At 43.6% G+C, this 24,325-nt stretch overlaps 3 protein-coding genes across 4 annotated transcripts; all 3 read left to right on the top strand.

Annotated features, from left to right (window-relative positions):
* The first annotated feature begins 283 nt into the window (after nt 1-283).
* Nucleotides 284-10,247, top strand: npl (N-acetylneuraminate pyruvate lyase (dihydrodipicolinate synthase)). Its single transcript, NM_001139839.1, has 12 exons — nt 284-369; nt 1,108-1,203; nt 1,326-1,399; nt 4,560-4,647; nt 5,246-5,303; nt 5,432-5,507; nt 5,660-5,752; nt 5,883-6,028; nt 6,349-6,395; nt 8,952-9,036; nt 9,145-9,184; nt 9,304-10,247. The coding sequence occupies exons 2-12, from the start codon at nt 1,133-1,135 to the stop codon at nt 9,447-9,449; spliced, it is 924 nt and encodes a 307-aa protein (NP_001133311.1). The 5' UTR covers nt 284-369; nt 1,108-1,132; the 3' UTR covers nt 9,450-10,247.
* A 631-nt stretch (nt 10,248-10,878) lies between these two features.
* On the top strand, nt 10,879-16,003 carry LOC106613828 (cysteine-rich motor neuron 1 protein). Its single transcript, XM_014216479.2, has 5 exons — nt 10,879-11,157; nt 11,351-11,587; nt 14,733-14,891; nt 15,051-15,203; nt 15,352-16,003. Exons 1-5 carry the CDS (start codon nt 10,965-10,967, stop codon nt 15,597-15,599), a joined length of 990 nt encoding a protein of 329 aa, XP_014071954.1. The 5' UTR covers nt 10,879-10,964; the 3' UTR covers nt 15,600-16,003.
* Nucleotides 16,004-16,096: 93 nt separating this feature from the next.
* sec22bb (SEC22 homolog B, vesicle trafficking protein b) lies at nt 16,097-19,930 on the top strand. 2 transcript variants are annotated; one of them, XM_014216480.2, is made up of 6 exons: nt 16,122-16,357; nt 17,511-17,522; nt 17,715-17,824; nt 17,991-18,151; nt 18,311-18,457; nt 18,972-19,930. In XM_014216480.2, the coding sequence occupies exons 1-6, from the start codon at nt 16,283-16,285 to the stop codon at nt 19,124-19,126; spliced, it is 660 nt and encodes a 219-aa protein (XP_014071955.1). In that variant the 5' UTR covers nt 16,122-16,282; the 3' UTR covers nt 19,127-19,930. The 2 variants fall into 2 exon arrangements, with proteins under 2 accessions (XP_014071956.1, XP_014071955.1); XM_014216481.2 differs by lacking the exon at nt 17,511-17,522 and having other exon boundaries at nt 16,097-16,357.
* The last annotated feature ends 4,395 nt before the right edge of the window (nt 19,931-24,325 follow it).

Genomic DNA, 24,325 nt, shown 5'->3' on the forward strand with positions numbered 1-24,325 from the left:
TTTTGTCATGCAATATTATTAAATGTACATTTCTTCAGTCGTTATACATTTGGAAAGAATATGCCTTAAAAAATGTAATGGCAATATACATAAAGGTGGACGTTTGTCAGTCCTTGACTATTGACAGACATCAGAATGAATCTCCCACCATTGTTGGTAGTCACTACATTTCCCATCTAGCCTAGCAAAGTCATGTGCAACGTCTGGTCTCACATGACCTACTTGAGGTTTGACGTCAAAACCATGTTGAAAACTCTCTGGCAGAGGCAGAAGGTAAGGCAGGCTCTCTTCAACAAGAAAACGAAATAAAGGCTTGCATCATATTTCCACCTATTTGTGCAGGATCTACTGGAGGAACAAACAAAACGGGTAACAAAATATTTAGTACTGTATGCATTGCATGCCTAACATGATAAACTGATAGTTTAAGTTTCAGGTTGTATTGTCACGTGCACAAGTACAGTGAAATGCCTTTCTGGCAAACTCTTTACCAACAAAGCAGTAATCCATATCCGTAGTACTTTAGAGTAAAGTAGAAAAAAATACACGAGCAATAGAAATAAGAAATACACGAGATAGTCAGTAAGCTATATAACGTTACAGGGGTCAGTACCATAGTTCACTGTTTGCTTGGCAAGTTAATGTCAGTCTTAGGGGAGAGTCACTATAGGTTCAATGTAGTTTGAAGAATCAGACTTTTTATTGTAAAGCTATGAAATATTATCCATTCCATGGTTGTTTTCATGTTGTAGTGCAGAATTCTACTCTACCCACTGGGCACAGACATCAGTTCAATGTCTAATTTACATTTGGTTGAGTTGTCAGCTATTTTTAATTCAAAGTGAAATAAACAAAAATGCCACCATGTCATTGGATTTATGTGGGGGAAAAAATACAAAAAGCCCTTACATTGAAGACTTTTTCCAAATCCAATGAGTTTTCCATGTTGATACAATTTCATCAGATTTTGTTGGGGTTGAAATTTTGTGTAAACAAAACTGATTCAACCAGTTTTGGTACTCTTTTGTAGTGAAGGATTCAATTCAACTCAGGAAATTAACAGATTCCCCCTCCCCCCCCCACCCCTCCCCAACCAACCATGCACAGTCAGCATATTTTGTCTCACTCAGACATGACTCCCGTTGTTGGCAGGAAGGCCACTGGCCTTGTAGCTGCCACTTTTACACCGCTCACTCCTGAAGGGTAGGTGATCTGACTTGTTTTATGGGTCATGTTATGTATGCATTTATGATTAGAGCTGTTGTTGACTTCACATTCTTCAACTTATTGTACTCTTTATCCAATCTCTCTCCCTCTCTCCACAGTGAAATCAACCTTTCAGAGATCAGACCCTACATTGACTACCTGTTAGAGCAACAAGGTGTTAAGAGTATATTTGGTAAGAGCTTCCTCTGTACCTGGCTCCTTGAGGGGTATCCCCTCCATTCAAACTTGTTCCCCCTCAGTTTTATGTCCCTACAGTAAATAAAACGTCAAATGATTGAGTGACAGGTTGACGCAAAGAAAATATCAGCTGCACTGTGTCAGCACAATGGACAGAGCGGCCCACGGTGTGTGTAGGGGGGTGATTAGGTATGACTCGTTTGGGTTTCTGTAAAAAGCGTGAAACACTTCTCATCTCTGTGGTAGGCTAAGTGAATAATGTGATACGCCTCCGCCTGTCATTTTTTATTTATAAGGGCAGAGTCAAGTTAAAAGTTACCTGGTGAGCAGGACACTGTGCTGGAGGCCGGGGGGGGTGAATGTTCCTGGGTGTGGCACAGAAGTTGTCACTGTTTTGGGGCCTGGAGACAACCCCAGTGTCCACTGTGCATCGTTCGGGAGAGAATACTCCCTTACCTGCTTCAACAAAGGGTCATGCGGGAAGTTTGTGCCCCTGCATAGCCAAAAGCTTAGTCTACATTGTTTAGGGCCTGGGCAAAGTGTTCATCTGCCTCGGGGCAACTGCTATGATGTTCCTTTATTTGCTCCGACAATCCACATTCACCAAATGGACATACCATGTTGGTCAATATGTATCACGTACGTAGTGGTCGTTTGGAATGTGCCAAGCTGTCACATGTCCATGAGTTTGGGTAGTGTGCGTTTAAGCGGGGTGGTTAGAAATAGTGAACTGTGGGCCTCCCGAGTGGTGCAGAGGTCTAAGGCACTGCTTGAGGTGTCACTACAGACCTGGGTTCGATCAGTTGAAGGGAAAATGACCACTGCTACGTCCTGACAATATTTGATGTTACTGCTTATGTGTGAGGAATGTGTCTCAAGCATCATTTTTAAATGTCACGACAAGAATAAGGGGAGGGTTGTGTGGCGAAGACACGCTACAGGCACATCTCTCTCAAATATTTTGTTTCTTTGTCAGTGTTTTTAAATGCCCCGTGAAATAAATACATATATACACATACACACAGGCAAGAAAAAGTATGTGAACCCTTTGGAATTACCTGGATTTCTGCATAAATTAGTCATCACATTTGATCTGATCTTCATCTAAGTCACAACAATACACATAGTGTGCTTAAACTAATAACACACATTATTGTAATTTTTCTTGTCTACATTGAAAACATAATTTAAGCATTCACAGTGTAGGTTGGAAAAAGTATGTGAACCCCTAGGCTAATGACTTCTCCAAAAGCTAATTGGAGTCAGCTAACCTGGAGTCCAATCAATGAGACGAGATTGGAGATGTTGCTTAGAGCTGCCTTGCCCTATTAAAAACACTCACAAAATTTGAGTTTGCTATCCACAAGAAGCATTGCCTGATGTGAACTATTCCTCAAACAAAAGAGATCACAGAAGACCTAAGATGAAGAATTGTTGACTTGCATAAAGCTGGAAAGGGTTACAAAAGTATCTCTAAAAGCCTTGATGTTCATTAGTCCACGGTAAGACAAATTGTCTACAAATGGAGAAAGTTCAGCACTGTTGCCACTCTCCCTAGGAGTGGCTGTCCTGCAAAGATGACTGCAAGAGCAAAGCGCAGAATGCTCAATGAGGTTAAGAAGAATCCTAGTGTGTCAGCTAATGACTTACAGAAATCTCTGGAACATGCTAACATCTCTGTTGATGAGTTAGCGAGATGTAAAACACTAAACAAGAATGGTGTTCATGGGAGGACACCACAGAAGAAGCCACTGCAGTCCAAAAAAAACTTCTGCACGTCTGAAGTTTGCTGAAGTGCACTTGGGTGTTCCACAGCGCTACTGGCAAAATATTCTGTGGAGAGATGAAACTACAGTTGAGTTGTTTGGAAGGAACACACAACACTGTGTGGAGAAAAAAAAAGGCACAGCACACCAACATCAAAACCTCATCCCAACTGTAAAGTATGGTGGAGGGATTATCATGGTTTGGGGCTGCCTCAAGGCCTGGACTGATTGCTATCAAGACATTTTCCAGGAGACTGTCTGTCTGCCAATTGAAGCTCAACAGAATTTGGGTGATGCAACAGGACAACGACCCAAAACACAGAAGTAAATCAACAACAGAAGAAAATACACCTTCTGGAGTCCTGACCTCAACCCAATTTTGAGATGCTGTGGCATGACCTCAAGAGAGCAGTTCACACCAGACATCCCAAGAATATTGCTGAACTGAAACAGTTTTGTAAAGAGGAATGTTCCAAAATTCCTCCTGACCGTTGTGCAGGTCTGATCCGCAACTACAGAAAATGTTTGGTTGAGGTTATTGCTGCCAAAGAAGGGTCAACCAGTTTGGTTTCTCAAATGACTGCCTCGCCTGGTTCACCAACTGCTACTCAGACGGAGTTCAGTGTGTCAAATCGTAGGGCCTGTTGTCCGGACCTCTGGCAGTCTATGGGGGTGCCACAGGGTTCAATTCTCGGGCCGACTCTTTTCTCTGTATACATCAATGATGTTGCGGCTGCTGATTCTCTGATCCACCTCTACACAGACGACACCATTTTGTATACTTCTGGCCCCACCTTCTAGACCCCACCTGTTGGGTAACCCAAGGGGAGGCTGTATCTGAGCCTGGTAGACCCCACCTGTGCTTTATTGGTTAAGTCAGAATTTGCCTGATGAGAGGGTTTTTCTTTTGAATGCTGACATTTTGTGTATTTCTCTCTCTGAGTGTCATCTTTGAAACACCAGCGCTGTGTAAATAAAGTCATTTGCACCTCTACCTGCCTCCTGCTGAATCTTTGGTCTTAGCACTGCTATAAGGACCCTATTTTACACTGATACAGGGCAGCGGAGATGGGCTACAAATTTCGCACCAACCTGTCACTTCAAAAGCACTCAGTCTGCGTTTGAACTTTGTTTATTGTGGTATAGCGTGAGCTAAGCAGAATTCAATATAATTCTATTGCAAGAACACCCAAAAATGTAGCTGCCTCGCCGATTTCAACTGCCTCCTTAGTCACTTTATCCTGGCGCCGGGTCTGGCTTCCTCCTTAGTTATTGCTCATCTTCCCCCATTAGAACTGTGCAAAGTCATAGCAGTACAATCACTTTCCTACCAAGCTCATGCACAGCTGTTAGTTATGCCTCTGTTCTTTTCCCCAACCGCTCCACCAGTAAATGGCACGACAGGAGAAGGTATGTCTCTCACTGTGGAGGAGAGGAAGCTGCTTGCAGTGGAGTGGTGTCATCAGGGCAAGAACAAGTAAGTCTGAAATGCCATTCTTGCAAGCTCTAAACCCAACAAGTAAGTAATACAGAATGTGGTTATCAAATGTGTGTAATATGGTTTATACACTGAGTATACAAAACATTAAGAACAACTATTTCCATGACAGACTGACCAGGTCAATCAAGGTGAAAGCTATGATCCCTTATTGATGTCACTTGTTAAATCCACTTCTATGAAGGGGAGGAGACAGGTTAAAGAAGGATTTTTAAGTCTTGAGACAATTGAGACATGGATTGTGTATCTGTGCCATTCAAAGGGTGAATGGGTAAGACAAAAGTGCCTTTGAACGGGGAATGGTAGTAGGTGCCTGGTGCACCGGTTTGTGTCAAGACCTGCAACATTGTCCAGCATCCCTGTGGAATGCTTTCGACACCTCGTAGAGTCCATGCCCCGATGAATTGAGGCTGTTCTTAGGGCAAAAGGAGGTGGGGTGTGGTGCAACTCAATATTAAGAAGGTGTTCCTAATGTTTGCTATACTCAATGTATGAGGCAATACTGTTTCTGTGTGTATGTATGAGTCACTGATTAAGCCTTGCTGGCTTCTTGGCACACTTTGCTGTGTCTTCACAGGCTGGAGCAGGTGATAGTGCACGTGGGCTGCATGAGTCTGAAGGACTCCCAGGAGCTGGTGAGTCATCCCTGCCACAACCTGCTGGGACTCCTGCCTACCCATAACTAGTCTAAACTCAGCACAAGGCCTTGGAACAGCTCACAGTGTAATTAAGGTGTCGTACTGTCTCTGTGTCCCCCATGCAGGCACGACATGCTGCTGAAATAGGAGCCGATGGGATATCAGTGATCTCCCCCTCTTTCTTCAAACCCGCCACCGCAGGTGCGTTGAGCCTAACTTTCAGTTGTGATGTATACTTGTGGTTCTGTTTGCTCATTACAGTATGACTATGCCATTCCACTCGGATCAACGTTGCAGAGAAATTCACTGTAGGGATTTCCTTTCCTTACTCTGTTTCCTTCCACTGAACTCAGATGCTCTGAGGATGTTTCTCCAGGAAGTGGCTGCAGCCGCCCCAGCCATGCCCTTCTACTATTATCACATTCCAGCTGTGACTGGGGTCAACTGTGAGTACTCTGCTTTCAGTTGATATGATACAGTCGGTCACTTCTTGATGCACCTCTGCATGTGATACTCTAATATTCAGGGTTTGAATTACAAGGATGTTGATTGTCAGCCACTCTTTTCTCCTGTCAGTGCGATCAAGGGATGTGTTGGAGGGGATAGAGAATCAGATCCCCTCGTTCCAGGGGCTGAAGTTCAGTGGCAGCGACCTGATGGACTTTGGCCAGTGTGTCAGCTATAGTCCATCTCACTGGTCACTCCTATATGGTATAGATGAGGTCAGCACTTCATCATTCTCCTCCCTCTCTGTGCTTGTCTCTCTCTGTCAGTATGAAGATAACTTATCCTTAGAGCAGTGTTTCCCAACTCCAGTCCTCAAGTACCCCAAACGGTACACATTTTTATTGTAGCCCCAGACAAGCACACCTGATTCAACTTGTCAAATAATCATCAAGCCCTCGATCATTTAAATCAGGTGTTTTTATTTGGGGCACCAACAAAAATGTGTACTGTTGGGATACTCGAGGACTGCCTTAGAGGAAAGTCATGTCCAGTATGTTATGTTTATCTAATTAAATAATGTTTTACTCTTTAACAGCAACTGCTAGGAGCTTTGGCAATGGGTGCCAATGGAGCTGTAGGCAGGTTGGTCTCCATTTGATATCATACTTTAACCCTGAGAACTATGCTCTCTGTGTGAAGTCAGTCCATTATGCAGACACTTACAGTGCATTCGGAGGGTATTCAGACACCTTGACTTTTTCCACATTTTATGTTACAGCCTTATTCTAAAATTGATTAAATGGTTATTTATTTTTTTCATCAATCTACACACAATACCACATAATGACAAAGCAAAAACAGGTTTTTAGAAAAAAATTGAAATATCACATTTACATAAGTATTCAGACCCTTTACTCAGTACTTTGTTGAAGCACCTTTGGCAGGAATTACAGCCTTGAGTCTTCTTGGGTATGATGCTACAAGCTTGGCACACCTGTATTTGGGGAGTTTCTCCCATTTCTTCTCTGCAGATCCTCTCAAGCTCTGTCAGGTTGGCTAGGGAGCGTCACTGCACAGCTATTTTCACTTCTCTCCAGAGATGTTCTTTCGGGTTCAAGTCCGGGCTCTGGCTGGGCCACTCAAGGACATTTAGAGACTTGTCCCAAAGCCACTCCTGCGTTGACTTAACTGTGTGCTAGGGTCGTTGTCCTGTTGGAAGGTGAACCTTCGCCCCAGTCTGTGGTCCTGTTCTGGAGCAGGTTTTCATCAAGGATCTCTCTCTGTACTTTTCTCATCTTTGCCTCGATCCTGACTCGTCTCCCAGTCCCTGCTTCTGAAAAACATCCCCACAGCATGATGCTGCCACCACCATGCTTCACTGTACATGTACAATCAATTGAATTTACCACAGGTGGACTCAAGTTGTAGAAACATCTCAAGGATGATCATTGGAAACAAGATGCATCAGAGCTAAATTTCAAGTCTCATAGCAAAGGGTCTGAATACTTATGTAAGTAAGGTGTTTTTTGTTTTACATTTTTGTTTTGTATTTTACCCCCTTTTTCTCCTCAATTTCATTCTTGTCTCATCGCTGCAACTCCCCAACGGGCTCGGGAGGCGAAGGTCTATTTCATGCGTCCTCCAAAACATGACCCGCCAAACCGCACTTCTTAACCTCTCTGGTATCATGGGGACACTAGCGTCCCACCTCGACAACAGCCAGTGAAATTGCAGTGCGCCAAATTCAAACAACAGAAATCCCATAATTACAATTCCTCAAACATACAAGTATTATACAACATTTTAAAGATAAACTTCTTGATAATCCAACCACTGTGTCCGATTTCAAAAAGGCTTTACGGCGAAAGCACACCATGCGATTATGTTAGGACAGCGCCTAGCCACAAGAAACCATTCAGACATTTCACAGCCAAGGAGAGGACTCATAAAAGTCAGAAATGGCGATTTAAATGAATCACTAACCTTTGATCTTCATCTGGTGGCACTCCCAGGACTCCATGTTACACAAATGTTCATTTTGTTCGATAATGTCCCTCTTTATGTCCAAAAACCTCTGTTTTTGTTGATGCATTTAGTTCAGTAATCCAAAGGCACAAAGCGCGCTCTCAACACCCAGACGAAAAGTCAAAAAAGTACAATAAAAGTTCATAGAAACATGTCAAACGATGTTTAAAATCAATCCTCAGGTTGTTTTTGTCATAAATAATATTTCAACCGGACAAAAGCTTCGTCAATAGAAAAGGAGAAACAAGAAAGGCGCGCTCCCAATCACACGCTGGACTCATGTCTGGAAATTTCCACTGTCCACTCATTGAAAGTGCTGTATCTCCCTCATTTTTCAGAGTAAAAGCCTGAAACAATGCCTAAAGACTGGCCACATGTAGAAGAAGCCATAGAGATCGTGAACTGGGTCCTAAGTCTTTGTATGGTGGATAGGCTTTCAATGGAAAAACAGCCTTTCAAAATAATAGCACTTCCTGGATTGATTTTCCTCAGGTTTTCACCTGCCATATCAGTTCTGTTATACTCAGACATTATTTCTTATAGTTTTGGAAACTTTAGGGTGTTTTCTATCCAAATCTACCAATTATATGCATATCCTAGCTTCTGGGCCTTAGTAGCCGGCAGTTTACCATGGGCACGCTTTTCATCCAAAATTCCGAATGCTGCCCCCTACCCTAGTGAAGTTAACACCCGCCCGCTTAAGCCAGCCGCACCAATGTGTCGGAGGAAACACCATTCAACTGACAACCGGGTCAGCCTGAAGGCGCCTGGCCCGCCACAAGGAGTTGCTAGAGCACGATGAGCCAAGTAAAGAGTTAACCCGGACGACGCTGGGCCAATTGTGCGCCGCCCTATGGGACTCCCGATCACGGCCGGTTGTAATAAAGCCCGGAATCGAACCCGGGTCTGTAGTGACACGATCCAGTGAGCGATGCAGTGCCTTTGTCCGCTGCGCCCTGATACCCCTTTTTTTTAAATTATAAATTAGCAAACATTTCTAGAATCCTGTTTTTGCTTTGTCATTATGGGGTATTGTATGTAGATTGATTGATTAAATAAAATATTTTCCTCAATTTTAGAATAAGGCTGTAACATAACAAAATGTAGAAAGTCAAGTGGTCTGAATACTTTCCGAATGCACAGTATGTCTTAGGAATGCCACTCTCTCCCCAGCACATACAACTACCTGGGCAGCAGTGTGAACAAACTCGTGTCAGCCTTTGATAAAGGGGACCTCCCCAAGGCCAGGACTATACAGGTACCTCTCCTTTTCAGCCTCAGACAAAACAACAACTCAGGACATCATTGTAGTTTTCCTAAATCTGTGATAATCTGATTGATTCATGTCTTTGATCTCCCTTTGCAGTTCCAGGTGCAAGATATCCTCTGTTATGCAATAAAGCTGGGTGAGTGAGTGCAACATTTTCACCCACAAAAGTCATTCCCATGTGTGTCATCTGGGAGATTAACCTAAAGTGAGTCTGTGCATTTTGTGATGTGATACATTGTGTTTGTGTGTGTGCAGGGTTTGATTTGGCTGTAAATAAGCAGCTGATGAGTGAGGTGTCAGGATTGGCTTTGGGCCCTCCCCGCCTGCCCTTGCTGCCCTGCCCCCATCCCAAGGCCCTCTCCATAGCACAGAGACTCCAGCAGATCCTGGGGGATCAATGACAGGAGCACGGAGGCTTGGCTTTATAGGCCAGCCTGGGGGCATTACAGAGTCGGTTAAAACAGTCATGCGTTTCTTTGTTTATCTAGACTCTCCAAGATGTCAACTTTGAAATCTCCTATTCTGTTCTCCTGCTTCTAACTGATTTTAATTAGGAGGAACAGAAAACACTAACACTGTACCCAATAAGTTTGATTTAACTGACTTTCGCCTGCACATGTATTCAAATGTAAAGAAACATTCCACTGCCAGAAGCCCAAAATGCCAAAACGATAGTCATGCCAGAGGTGCAATCAAGCATCATGTAGTAGGGCATTAAGAGCATAGCCTACTAGAGAACTGTTAAAAATACTTGGTTTTACAGATTGGCTGGGTTACAGAGGGACTTTTAGCACCTTGTATCTTAAAATGGTTTGTGATATTTAATCTGTATTGTTTTTATAGTGAGACCTGCAGGGTTGTTTTCTTCATACTTTATTTGTTTTTACTTTCTTCTTTGTCGTTTACAGGAACAACAATGCATTTTTGTGTGGTTGATACCGTTTCATATAAGTACTGTATTAGATTGTAACCTAACCCTGAGTAAATTAGTACATCTATAAGTGGAATTGCCACTGACCTCAATAGTGTGAACTGCACTCTTTCCAGTATTGTAGTCTTGATATTATCTTTAATGTGAATTACAGTATAACTGAACTTGTATGCGAGTGAAAGGGAAATCTAAACAAAACTTGAATCATTTTTGTAAACACTCTTGGACATTGCATATGAAATAAAAGATCAACCGTTTTGGAATGTTATGCCATATAGATTTTCACCTGTTATTCTCCCAAGTTTCATGTTCATTTGTTTGTGTCTCTCGTTCTCTGTTATGACTCTGGGCTCTGTAGAGTATGACTTCAGTTTCAGATCTCTTTCAGTACTTGTAAACCAAAAAGCAGAACGATCTCAGAGGTTGTGTGCCTGCCTGCCTCTGTCAGACAGAGAAGTGCTTTGTCCATGTCAGTCCCTCTTGGCTGTAGTGTCTGCGGTCTCTCTGTGTTCTTAGTTGCTCCCTTCCTCCCTCCCCCTCTACTTCCCTGGCCCTTTCCATATCCTCTATTGACTATACTACACATTCCACCCGTGATCATACACACTTTTCACTCTTCTGATGTGAGAGGAGAGACCAAGCCAGCCTTTCTACTCAATAACAGTATCACCAACTCTTGGACAGAATGAAACTTTGGACATGTTGTTTCTTTGAGGCTATTGAAGCATAGCTGTTGTGAAATCTATTGGAATTTGATTACATGTGTACAGGAGAGAGAGGCGGGGACAGACGGAGCCGGAGGGAATGAGAGCGAGGGGGAGAGGTGTGTGGTTTTGGCAGGGATAAGAAAAGAGATGGTTGGTCAGGAATCTGGCTGAAGGACAGGGGGAGGAGGAACACATGATGTTCAGAAGTCTCTCAGAGGAATTGAAGCTCTCTGAGCCTATGCTTTGGTACGGTAAGTTGGGTTATTGATAACAGAGCAATGGTTTGGGTTTATCTTGGGCTCTGGGTGTTCTTGTTGGTGTGTAGCCCCTCACAGCTGCATGGGCAGGTTATTCTAGGTAAGGGGGAAGTGTGTGGAGGGGCAGTGGAGGGCCAGTGTGACACCAACCTCACATGTGTGTCTGTGAAGCCCGCTGACAAGGAGCAAACACCCAGTGCTGGACTCTGCAGCCGTGAGTCTACCTGTTACTATTCCCAATATTATGTGTTCCATATTTTATTTGTTTTATACGAGTGTATTTGAAAAGCAGTTAAATTATTTGCGTCCTCTAGTGAACTCCACTTTGGCTATGACAATGGAATTACAGTATTGTAACTAATTACAGAGGTGCGTGAAGTGTATCATATTGTCTATATCGCCCATAGCTCCCCTTGCCCCAGGCTGTGTGCCATGCTCTGGAGTGCTGTGTCCCCGTGCCAGGCGAGTTTGCCCTGGGGGACATGTCACTGAGCCATGTGGCTGCTGCCCACAGTGTGCCCGTCAGATGGGCCAGGTGTGTGGAGGCCCCCACTGGGAGAAAGGCTACTGTGACAGAGACCTCACCTGCACCCTGTTCACCGGACGCAGCCCTGCCAGACCCCCACACACCGGCGTGTGCAAAGGTAAGAGGATTGGTTCTAACAGATGGGACTTAAGAGGGCACATTGAGGTACGGCCCCTGTACAAATTTAAGCATTGCGTAACAGCCACAGTGATGAAAGTGGTGCATGGTTGTGTATTATGTAACAGCTTACATTTGTTAATGGGTGACTGTGTATGTCTGCCTATAACATATTTAAACTCCATATTCATAATTATTACATATCTACGTATAAATCGATCTGTTTTTTCTACATTGTCAGGACAGAACGGTGGTGTCGGGGGAGGGGTGTGTCTCTGTTAACACCTGGTCTCTAATATGAAGGAAGTCTCGAGTTTCTGCTCGCCGGAGTTAGAATACCTCATGATAAGCTGTAGACCATACTATTTACCAAGAGTTTATCTATATTTTGCTATCTATTTACCACCACAAACCGATGTTGGCACAAAGACCGCACTCAACGAGCTGTATAAGTACATAGACAAACAAGAAAATGCTCATCCAGTGGCAGCACAGGGAAACTGAAATCTGTTTTACCTCATTTCTACCAGCATGTCACCTGTGTAAGTAGAGGCGAAAACACTCTAGATCACCTTTCCTCCACACACAGAGACGCATACAAAGCCCTCCCTCACCCTCCATTTAGCAAATCTGACCATAACTCTATCCTCCTGATTCCTGCTTACAAGCATAAACTCAAACAGGAAATACCAGTTACACACATGCTTAATATAGAAGTGGTCTGATGAAGCGGATGCTAAGCTACAGGACTGTTTCGATAGCACAGACTGGAATATGTTTCGGGATTAATCCGATGGCATTCAGGAGTTTACTACATTAGTCACCGCCTTCATTAATAAGTGCATCGATAACATTCGTCCCCACAGTGACCGTACATAGATATCCCAACCAGAAGCCATGGATTACAGGCAACGTCCACACTGAGTTAAAGGCTAGATCTTCCACTTTCAAGGAGTGGGACACTAATCCGGACGCTTATAAGAAATCCAGCTACGCCCTCCAATGAACCATCAAACAGGCAAAGTGTCAATACAGAATCCTATTACACTGGCTCTGATGCTCGTTGGATGTGACAGGGCTTGCAAACTATCACGGATTACAAAGGGAAACCCAGCCGCAAGCTGTCCAGTGAAACGAGCCTTCCAGACAAACTATATACCTTCTATGCTCGCGTCGTAGCTAGCAACACTGAACCATGCATGAGAGCACCAGCTGTTCCAGACGACTGTGTGATCACGCTCTCCGTAGCCGATGTGAGTAAGACCTTTAAACAGGTTAGCATTTACAAGGCCGCAGGACCAGATGGATTACCAGGACGTGTACTCAGAGCATGCGCTGGCAAGTGTCTTCACTAACATTTTCAACCTCTCCCTGACCCAGTCTGTAATACCTACATGTTTAAGCAGACCACCATAGTACCTGTGCCCAAGAACGCCAAGGCAACCTATCTAAATGACTATCGCCCCGTAGCACTCGCATTTGTAGCCATGAAATGCTTTGAAAGGCTGGTCATGGCTCACATCAACACCACCATCCCAGACACCCTGGACCCACTTCAATTCGCATACCGCCCCGACAGATCCACAGATGACGCAATCTCTATTCAACTCCCCACTGCCCTTTCCAACCTGGACAAAAGGAACACCTACATGAGAATGCTGTTCATTGACTACAGCTCAGCATTTAACACCATAGTGCCCTCAAATCATCACTAAGCTATGGACTCTAGGATTAAACATTTCCCTCTGCAACTGGATCCTGGACATCCTGACGGGCTGCCCCCAGGTGGTGAGGGTAGGCAACAACACATCTGCCACGCTGACCCTCAACACGGGGGCCCCTCAGAGGTACGTGCATAGTCTCCTCCAGTACTCCCTGATCACCCACGACCTGCATCATTAAGTTTGCCGACGACACGGCGGTGGTGGGCCTGATCATCGACGATGAGACAACCTGGCAGTATGGTGCCTGGACAATAACCTCTCCCTCAATATCAGCAAGCCAAAGAGGCTGATTGTGGACTACAGGAAATGGAGGGCTGAGCATGCCCCACATCGACAGGGCTGTAGTGGAGCAGGTCGAGAGCTTCAAGTTCCTCGGTGTCCACATCCCTCAGGAATTATCATGGTCCACACACAGCAACACAGTTGTGAAGAGGGCACGACAACACCTCTTCCCACTCAGGAGGCTGAAAAGATTTGGGATGGGCCCTCAGATCCTCAAAAAGTTATACAGCTGCACAAGTGAGAGCATCTTGACTGGCTGCATCACCCCTTGGTATGACAACTGCTTGGCACCTGACCGCAAGGCGCTACATCATTTCAATAATGAGTGAGAAAGTTAGACGCATAAATATCCCCCACATAAATAACACCCACAACGAAATGCTAACCTCCCATGTTATTGGAATGTTGAGAAGTTAGCGTGTCTAACTTTCTCACACATCATTATTCATGACTCCTTCAGGTAGCATCCACATTAATGTATAAGTGGTTAGAAACACTATATTCTTATTTAGAATAAAAGTGACTCAAATTACACCGTACATTTATTTACCATTAAATTATTTTGGGCACAAAATTATCTGAAACACAACCAAAACCAACAGCAAATGCATCCAACAAATGTGTAGAGTCACAAGCTTGATGTAGTCATTGCCTGCTATGAATATGGGACCAAATACTTAACTTTTTACTACTTTACTACTAAGTGAAATTGTCCCAATACTTTTGGTCCCCTATAATGGGGGAGGCTATGTATCATTTCAAATCCAAAGTGCTGTAGTACAGAGCCAATACAACAACAAAATATTGCCACTGTCCCAATTATTTTGGAGCTTACTGTATCTACCTCAATTACCTCGTACCCCTGCACATTGACTCAGTATTGTTACCGTGTATATAGCCAAGTTATCATTACTCATTGTGTATTTATTTATCAATTTATCTTTTTTTTGTCTCTACATTGTTGGGAAGGGCCCGTATGTAAGCGTTTAACTATTTGTTTACGAAGCATGTGACAAATAACATTTTATTTTATTTGACATATATTATAACAGATCTTCAAATAAAGTGTTACTTTTACTATCTCGTTACCTTATCCCAGTAATCTCAACCTGTCTGTGACTCTCCCCTGTCGTGTTCCAGTGTTACTTGGGCATCAGGCAGACCCCCTGGCAGACCCCCTATGCCCCTGGATGTGGGGCTGCAACGTCAGGGCAGGGGCCTGTGACTGCTACACCCTACAGACTTGTCACGCTGCCTTCTCCTATCACAGTTTGGACCAATGTCTCAAAACATTGAGAGGTGAGATATATAGACCTAGGCACCCATGTATACAGACACACACAAACTGATAAGGTTGGAAAGTACTGTAGCCTTTCAATATTTTGTAGAATGAGCTCCAGCTGTATGTGCTTTTGAAGTTTTAGGCATATGATTGAACTTTGGCTATCGATTTTCCAGGGGATGAGCTCTGGAGTGAGATGGAGAAACAAGGGGAGCATATATGTGTGGAATGGGGCTGCGAGTTGCAGGGAAGCCAGTGTGTGTGTATGGAGAGGAGCTGCTACTCACCCACACCATTACTCTCTGAAGACACCTGTGAAAACATGCTGCGTGAGTTTCACCACAAAAATAATAACCAACTGCTGCAACACAATAGAGTAAATCTATATTTTGCAAACAATATGGTATTCAAAAACTAAACGTGAACATCTATACATTAATCTCCGTTCCTCTTTCTCTCCACATGTCTCTATCTCAGAGGGAGCTCGCTGCAGCAATGTTATCTGCCCTGAGGTCCAAGTCCCTTCCTGTCCTGCTGATTCCTTCCTCACTGAGCCTTACATTCCTCATGGCCAATGCTGCCCCCTGGTGCCAGCTATCTGCACATGCAACTTCGATAAATGCCCGTTGGCACCCCCGACCTGTCCTCCTGGCCAGCAAGTCCACCGTGTGGAGAGCAGGGATGGTATTCCAGGGGCTTGTTGCCACCAGTACCAGTGTGTGTAGGGTTAGGCACTGCTTAGGCAGCAAAGTGTGATGAGATGATGACAGACAAAGAGAAAGAAGAGAGAAGGGGTAGACAGGCCAAATGAAAGTGCCAGGACCTCACACAGAGCTGGACTCGACAGACAGGACTCCACTGGTTAATAGCTGATGGACTGCATGGGCAATTTTATATGCATTATGACTCACACATTGCCTACAGTTTTTATTTCTGAAATCATGGCATTAATAGCTTTTTTGAGCAACGTAGCCTAAAAGTAACTAAAACCATTTAACTAAATTCTAATACATTCTAATACATCACTGATAATGGGTTGGGAGGAATAGGGTACTGTGCCCGTGGTAGGATACTGGATGTCATGTGCACATTTTCATAATAAAGGAAACAATAGACCCCTCTTTTCAAATGACATGAGTCGTGATTTATATTTTATGCATAGTGGTCATTGTATTTAATCCCAGAGGCTATTCGATTATAATAAGTGAGGGAGTAACGCGGAAGCTTTGAGGCGTTCCTGTCTGGGATGGACGGACATATTTGAGCGACACCCAAAGCGCTAGCGTTTCCGGCCAGCTCAGCGCGTCCGGAGTGTTGTGTTGTCAATCTAGCTACTGCTGTCATTAGCTTTCACTTAGCGACACTGTGGCGATCACTAGTGGTGGACAATAACAAATTCAGTTCCAAAATGGTGCTGCTGACAATGATCGCTCGGTTGGCGGATGGACTGCCGCTTGCCGCCTCAATGCAGGAGGACGAACAGGTTAAGATTTTTAGTTTTCCTAATGCCATGTATGTTAGCTTGAATTGCTTGTGCTAGCTATCTATCGACCCACCTACTATTGGCAAATAGTTGTTCGCTGGTGTGCTACGTGTGCAATATGGACCTTGTCATCTATGCAGGCCTACTTTCTTCTTTCATATTATATGAGCTTGATTGTGTCTGACATTGAAGTCCAGATGGACTTATTCCAGCTGTGTCAGAGTAACAGGCAGCTAATCATTTAATGGTCTAGCTACAGATAATGTGTTTAAACAAAGATTGTTGGTATCCATTAGTGGGATAGGTACTGTTTGGTGTAGCTTGGCAATGCTTTCTTCGTCCTCGATACGTAGTAACAGGAGTCTCCATTAAATGGCCATGTCCAGTTGCACGGGGTCCGTTCGAATTCAGAAAATGTTCCGTTATTAAAATAAGTACTTTTTTGCTCCTTTTAGTAATCCAACACTGCCATCTTGTCTATTTCAAGTATTCTCTAATTGACCGAGACAGGTGGGTGTCTACACCGAAGTGCCGCATTTCTTGATCAATGTGCGAAGACTTGAAATATACAAGATGGTGGTGTACACGTTGTTGGATTACTTAGACCCCCCAAATTATTTATTTTAATAAAGGAGCATTTTCTAAATTCAAATGGACCCCGTGCAACTGGACATGGCCATTTTGAGACTCCTGTTTCCACAACTCGAGGACGAAGACAGGGTCCCCAAGCTAAGGTTGGTCGAAAATGCTCTGCTACACCAAACAGTACTTATCATGTAATGTATACCAAAAATCTACGGTTAAATCACATTATCTGGTGTAACAATCTGTAGCTGCTAATGGCCAGGCGTTGTCAGCTCATGTGATCCATTTGCTTACCATTTTGAATGTTGGGATACTGTATCTCCTTTGGTTAATAAAGTAAGTCCATTGAGTAAATTCTGCTCAAGTTAATTTGCGATTTGTGACGGTCTACTGTACTCCCACATTAAATTGTTTATCAAAAGCATCATTCATCCTTGTTATTTCCTTGTAGTCGAAGAGAATGAGGAGGCAATGTATTACTGAGTTGCTGTAGGCTACATGTGAGTCTTGCCACCTGCTGGAAGAACTCTAACATGTTTCCCTTGCTTTCCTAACTGCTCTCCCAAAGGGAAGTGAGAAGGTTGGTCTTTTCTCTGCACTGTAACCGATGCTTGGAAATCATACACATTGTTCCTGTGATGTGTTACTGTTTTTACCATACCCAGACCACCTGCTTCTTTGTTGATGACATTTTATATTGATCCCAATCATTGGTTCAGTGTCCTTTTAAATCTTCTTGGATGCTTAACCTCTTGCTCTGTCCTGTGTTTAGTTGGGTCGGGACCTGCAACAGTACCAGAGCCAGGCTAAACAGCTGTTCAGGAAACTGAATGACCAGAGTCCCACACGTTGCACATTAGAGGCAGGCTCCATGTCCTTTCAGTGAGTTCAAACCACACTCTCTTGGCAAAACACTGGTCATAACACACCTTTCTCAAATGTTTTTTTTTTTTTTGAGTAATGACTTGCACTAATAAGCAGGTATCCACTGACCGTTATGCATACCAGACACTGACTCATGTTTCCGTTCTTATGTTTCTCCCTCCAGCTACGTCATAGAAAAAGGAGTAGTCTACCTTGTGCTCTCTGAAGCAAGCTTTCCCAAAAAACTTGCCTTTGCTTACCTGGAAGACCTGCAGGCAGAGTTCCATGAACAGCACGGGAAGAAGGTCCCCACTGTGTCCCGGCCGTACTCCTTCATTGAGTTTGGTGAGATTCAATGAAATATATAATCGTTAGAATCCCTACTAACAACCCAATGTTGATATAATAGGAAACCCTAGCATTAAATTATGAATAAATATGCCTTAAAGTCCTGTAACGTTCCCGTGTCTCTTTTTTATGGCGTTTTTCCGTCTCTGTCTACAGACACCTACATTCAGAAGACCAAGAAGTCGTACATAGACAGCCGAGCCCGTAGGAACCTGGGCAGCATCAACACAGAGCTGCAGGACGTCCAGAGGATCATGGTGGCCAACATTGAGGAAGTATTGCAACGAGGGGAGGCCTTGTCTGGTAATGTCTACTTCTTGTTCTTCCTTCTCATAGATTTACAGTGATAATGGTTCATGTAGGTCGATGTACAGTGAGGGGGGGAAAGTATTTGATCCCCTGCTGATTTTGTACGTTTGCCCACTGACAAAGAAATGATCACTCTATAATTTTAATGGTAGGTTTATTTGAACAGTGAGAGACAGGATGACAACAAAAAAATCCAGAAAAACACATGTCAAGAAAGTTTTATAAATTGATTTGCATTTTAATGAGGGAAATGAGTCTTATTTCATTAGCATAAATGCATATCATTGCAACAGAATGATAATAGGTAGAATGTAAATGTTAGGTAGAATTTACTAGATTCACTAATAAAAGGGAGTATCACTTCTGCTACACACTGTTCGTCAAGCTCTGACAAAGAATAGTGCTTCAGAGGAAGAGGAAGCAGATGCCATTCTCACTTGTGTTAAATGAGGATTTGTTCTGGTTTCTGTTCCCTCTGATCACCTGGATCCACTCCTATCACATCCAGCTCTGGACTCCAAGGCCAGTAATCTGTCCAGCCTGTCGAAGAAGTACAGAAGCGATGCCAAGTACCTGAACACTCGCTCCACCTATGCTAAGCTGGCCGCAGGCGGGGTCTTCTTCATCATGCTTATCGTCTACATCCGCTTCTGGTGGCTCTGAGAGAGGAGAGGAGAGGAGATAGAGGGGTTGGAGAAGAAGAGCTGGAAGAAGTTGAGCTCTGGTCTCACATTCTATCCAATATGGGATCCCTCCTTTTAACACAAGACTGTTGAAGACTTATTTTTCCCAACTGTCTGTCCATATATCTATAAAGTAATTACATGTTATGTTTTATTAGCAATTACGTAGTCATCCTGTAGTGGTTATACCTTGGAGTTGAAAGAGTGTGAGTATTGCATGTGAGAATGTGACAGAGGAAATGTTTGTTTTCCTGTGTGTGTGTGTGTGTGTGTGTGTTACCAAAACCTGTATGATGACAAATCTTCTCTTATCAATTTAGTTCTGTATAGCAGGAAGAAAGAGAAAATCTACATAATTGTATTTACCCAGAGGACATCATAAGGGCTTTGCCGTTAATAACACTACTATTATTATGTTGGCATTGTGGTTTGGTGGAGATTTCTTGAAGGTTAACCTCCTGTTCTGGGGTGATCAATCACATTACATGTGATATTGGCTGCAGAAATAATATTCCTCATTCACCTTCATCTTCACACTGAGAGATTGGAACAGTTTATCACCAGACCAGACACGTTCATCGGTTGATATCTAAAGGGGGCATCTTTTATTTTGTAAAAAGTTTACACAAGTGAAGACACCATGTTAAAAAAAATAAAAATAAATCAGGATGAGAATTGTAGCTAGTTTGTTATGTAACTGGCTTATGCTAATCAGCGGCTGGATAGGCTAATGAATATCAACTTCACTGTTTCATCTGCTATAAATAAAATGATTTTCACTAAAGTATTGAGTTTCTACTACAGAATGCAAACTTGCTTACAAATCAAGATGCATGCTGTACCGTTCTAATAGAAACACTTGTATTCCTGCCCGGTGCTTGTTCATGAACTTTGGACACAGCCAGTGGTGGTCTATCAGGTCAAAGTCAGACCTCTAAATACATAAGAGGAAGGGGTGTCATCAGCTGAGTTTTGGTCAAGTTGTGTTTGTTTAAAAGAACCAACAGCTACTGGTAGGCCTGGTTCATGCATCAGCTCAAGCTATTCCTATCCCAGCCAGCAGTTGGTGCCCTTTGCTTATGATAATGTTGCATGTGAAAATGGCATTCCCTTGCAACTTGTACTGTTGCGGCGAAGACTTCTGCACAAGATCTTAAGGTAGTATTGGAAGAAAAATATAGACTGCTGCTTCCGGGGTAGAAAAAACTATCTACATACGTTTAGAAAGTGCTGAAGCTTGTTTCTGCTCACGTAGTTTGAACAGGAAGTGGGCATAGCAGAAATGAGAAGCAGCGGAGGGTAGCGTCAGTAGTAGCATGCAGAGCTAACCACAGGGCACAGGCTAGCCTTTTCACCTCTCACCATACTCTCATCTTCAAGGGAAGTGTGTGTGACTGACCTAGCAGAGACAGTCTTTACAGGAAGGACACATCAGATACCGATGGTACTTAATGGATTCAAAATGATAATGCAGCCTACAGTCATCACTATAGTCGCCATTATTCTAGTCTGTTACATTTCCGGAATCAGCCCATATGCTTCACATGAGCTCTTGGCACTTACATTTTATTTCACACCCTATAATAGATGTGTCCAGCACCACTTATCAATCCCTCAATTTTATTTTATGCAGGTAGAAACAGTAACAAAAGTTACTAAACAAGTGGAACTCAAAGCTGTAAAGCAATTTGCATTTATTTCATGAAATGTACTTTGAAAGGGTAGAGTTCATACTGTTGATCCCTCTTGTCAAATAACTCTCTTGCTAGTCAAATCACTCTGTCTTGTTGGAGGTGCGTTTGAATGGGTTCCTCGGGCCTTTGGCCATGGCTGAGAACACCCTGATGATGAGTCTTTTTTGGGCTTCTCCTCCAGCTGAAAGATGGAGGAAGAAATGTCTCGAACTGAAGGCTCAGCACCATGAGGCTCAATGTGAGGGGCTAAAGACAGGAGAGGGTGGGGGGCAGAGAGTGAAGGAATGAGAGAGATGTATTTATCATTGTTCCGTAGCAACTGCTATTTACATGTTCCTAACACACACCTAAACAAAATTACAAATCTAGTTACAGTTGAGCTCTCAAATATTGTTACAGTGGAAATGTCCATCAGCAGAGGAAATATGGTCCTGGACTGACTGGCAGTTCTTCTTGTGTCCTCTCTTGGAAAGCTAGCGGGTGAAACAGAAATAAATTACGGAGGGAATATGTAAATAAATGTAACTCCTCCTAATCCCAAAGCCAACAATATAGTGTTGAATAGCAGATGCCGCTCTTGTATTTCTCTCATCATCTCCACATCAATAACACAACCTAATTGGGGGAAAAACAAATCTGTCTGATGTACCTTGAAGATCCTGAGTTTGGTCATTGGAAAACAATGGAAAATCCTTCCTTTCTGCTGAGCCTCGATCTCTGCTCTTTATTTACGCCCCTGAACACCATGTGGATACGCAGGATTCATGGAGCAGCCGGACGCAGAGCAGAACTCAGACAGGACTTGACTGATGAGCTGCCGAGATGTTGTCATGTCCGCTGACTATTGGGAGGGCCCATCTAGAACTGGGAGTAACACGAAGTACCTGGGATGCTGTGGCTCAACATGCTATTGGATGGTCCTACCTGATCCAACCCCCATGATGAGGGGGGAATCAGAGAAGGCAGCAAACAGTGCTTCACCGACTCCTCTGCAAAGGTGTATAGGTCTTCAGAGGCAGTAAGATATGAGAGGAGAGCTGCCCTGCCATCTCATCAGCTCCTTGGACCAGTATTTAATCTCAAGAGCCAGCAGCCTTCTGTCCATCGGGCTAAGGCTCCACTCCTCAGGTTCACCCCCAGGATACAAGCCAGCACCGGCAGCAAAATCTTGAGGGCCGTATGGGTCACGATCTTAACGATCTTCAGGCACAGCATGGATAGCTGCTCGAACGTCAGCTTTAGCCAACAACAGTGTAGGGTTTTGTCAATATCTTAATTTTGTTTTGCCTCTCAGATGACACCCTATTCCCTATATAATGCACTACTTTTCACCAGAACCCTATCTAAAGAGACTTACGTTATTCTTCATGCCATGCTTGATCACTCTCCATTGGCTGGATAAAAAAATATATATATATTTTAGTTGGTGTTCACTGGTGTTAATGAAGTTACCGTGTCACCAGATAGCCATTAGCTATAACAAGAGTCTATTCCGTTAATAGTGACTACTGAGTACATGAGCCATTTGTTCTAGGCTTATGGTTAGAGTGAAGGGTAGGGTTGAGGTTGTGTGTAGTGATTGCTGTTATTGTATTTGAGGTTAGTGAAAGACATGGGATATACTCATCCGTTAGACTTCAACTTCTCAGGTAGTTGAGGAGGATTGGAGCACAGCCTTTCGCTATGTTGAGAGAAGGCATTAGAGTCCTCTGAGCCTCTTTCTCCAGCTGCTCAGTGGTAGACCTCCGGTCCATTTTAACCACACCTGGGTCCCTGAGAGGACTCTCGGGAACCACAAAGAGAAATATGGAGTTGAATCTTAAGTTATATGGGATTGATTTGCACTTTTCTCACCAAAGTACGTTCATCTCTAGGAGACAGAACGCATCTCCTTCCTGAGCGGTATGACGGCTGCGTGGTCCCATGGTGATTATACTTGCGTACTATTGTTTGTTCAGATGAACGTGGTACCTTCAGGCGTTTGGAAATTGCTCCCAAGGATGAACCAGACTTGTGGAGGTCTACAATTTTTTGGGGAGGTCTTGGCTGATTTCTTTTTATTTTCCCATGATGTCAAGCAAAGAGGCACTGAGTTTGAAGGTAGGCCTTGAAATACATCCACAGGTACACCTCCAATTGACTCAAATGATGTCAATTAGCCTATCAGAAGCTTCTAAAGCCATGACATAATTTTCTGGAATTTTCCAAACTGTTTAAAGGCACAGTCAACTTAGTGTATGTCAACTTCTGACCCACTGGAATTGGGATACAGTGAATTATAAGTGAAATAATCTGTCTGTAAACAATTGTTGGAAAAATGACTTGTGTCATGCACAAAGTAGATGTCCTAACCGACTTGCCAAAACTCTGGTTTATTAACAAGAAATTTGTGGAGTGGTTGAAAAACAAGTTTTAATGACTCCAACATAAGTGTATGCGAACTTCCGACTTCAACTGCATTCGGAAACTATTCAGACCCCTTTACTTTTTCCACATTTTGTTACATTACATCCTTATTCTAACATGGATTGAATTGTTTTTTCCCTCATCAATCTACACACAATAGCCCATATTGACAAAGTAAAAATTGTTTTTTAGAAATATGACAGTTACATAAGTTTTCAGACCCTTTACTCAGTATTTTGTTAAAGCCCCTTTGGCAGCGATTACAGCCTCGAGTCTTCTTGGGTATGATGCTACAAGCCTGTATTTGGGGAGTTTCTCCCATTCTTCTCTGCAGATCCTCTCAAATTCTGTCCGGGGCTCTGGCTGGGCCACTCAAGGACATTCAGAGACTTGTCCCGAAGCTACTCCTGCGTTGTCTTGGCTGTGTGCTTAGGGTTGTTGTCCTGCTGAAAGGTGAACCTTCACCCCAGTCAGGTGCTGAGCACTCTGGAGCAGGTTTTCATCAAGAATCTCTCTTTACTTTGCTCCGTTCATCTTTCCCTCGATCCTGACTCGTCTCCCAGTCACTGCTGCTGAACAACATCCCCACAGCATGATGTCACCACCATGCTTCACCGTAGGGATGGTGCCAGGTTTACTGCAGACGTGACACATGGCATTTAGGCCAAAGAGTTCCATTTTGGTTTCATCAGACCAGAGGATCTTGGTTCTCATGGTCTGAGAATCCTTTAGGTGCCTTTTGGCAAACTCCAAGCGGGCTGTCATGTGCCTTTTACTGAGGAGTGTCTTCCGTCTGGCCACTCTACCATAAAGGCCTGATTTGGTGGCGTGCTGCAGAGATGGTTGTCCTTCTGGAAGGTTCTCCCATCTCCACAGAGGAACTCTAGAGCTCTGTCAGAGTGACCATCGGGTTCTTGGTCACCTCCCTGACCAAGGCCCTTTTCCCACGATTGCTCAGTTTGGCCGGGCGGCCAGCTCTAGGAAGAGTCTAGGTGGTTCCAAACTTCTTCCATTTAAGAATGATGGAGGCCACTGTGTTCTTGGGGACCTTCAATGCTGCAGACATTTTTTGGTACCCT

Source organism: Salmo salar, chromosome ssa10, assembly GCF_905237065.1.
Source record: "Salmo salar chromosome ssa10, Ssal_v3.1, whole genome shotgun sequence".
In the NCBI taxonomy this organism is placed as follows: Eukaryota; Metazoa; Chordata; class Actinopteri; order Salmoniformes; family Salmonidae; genus Salmo; species Salmo salar.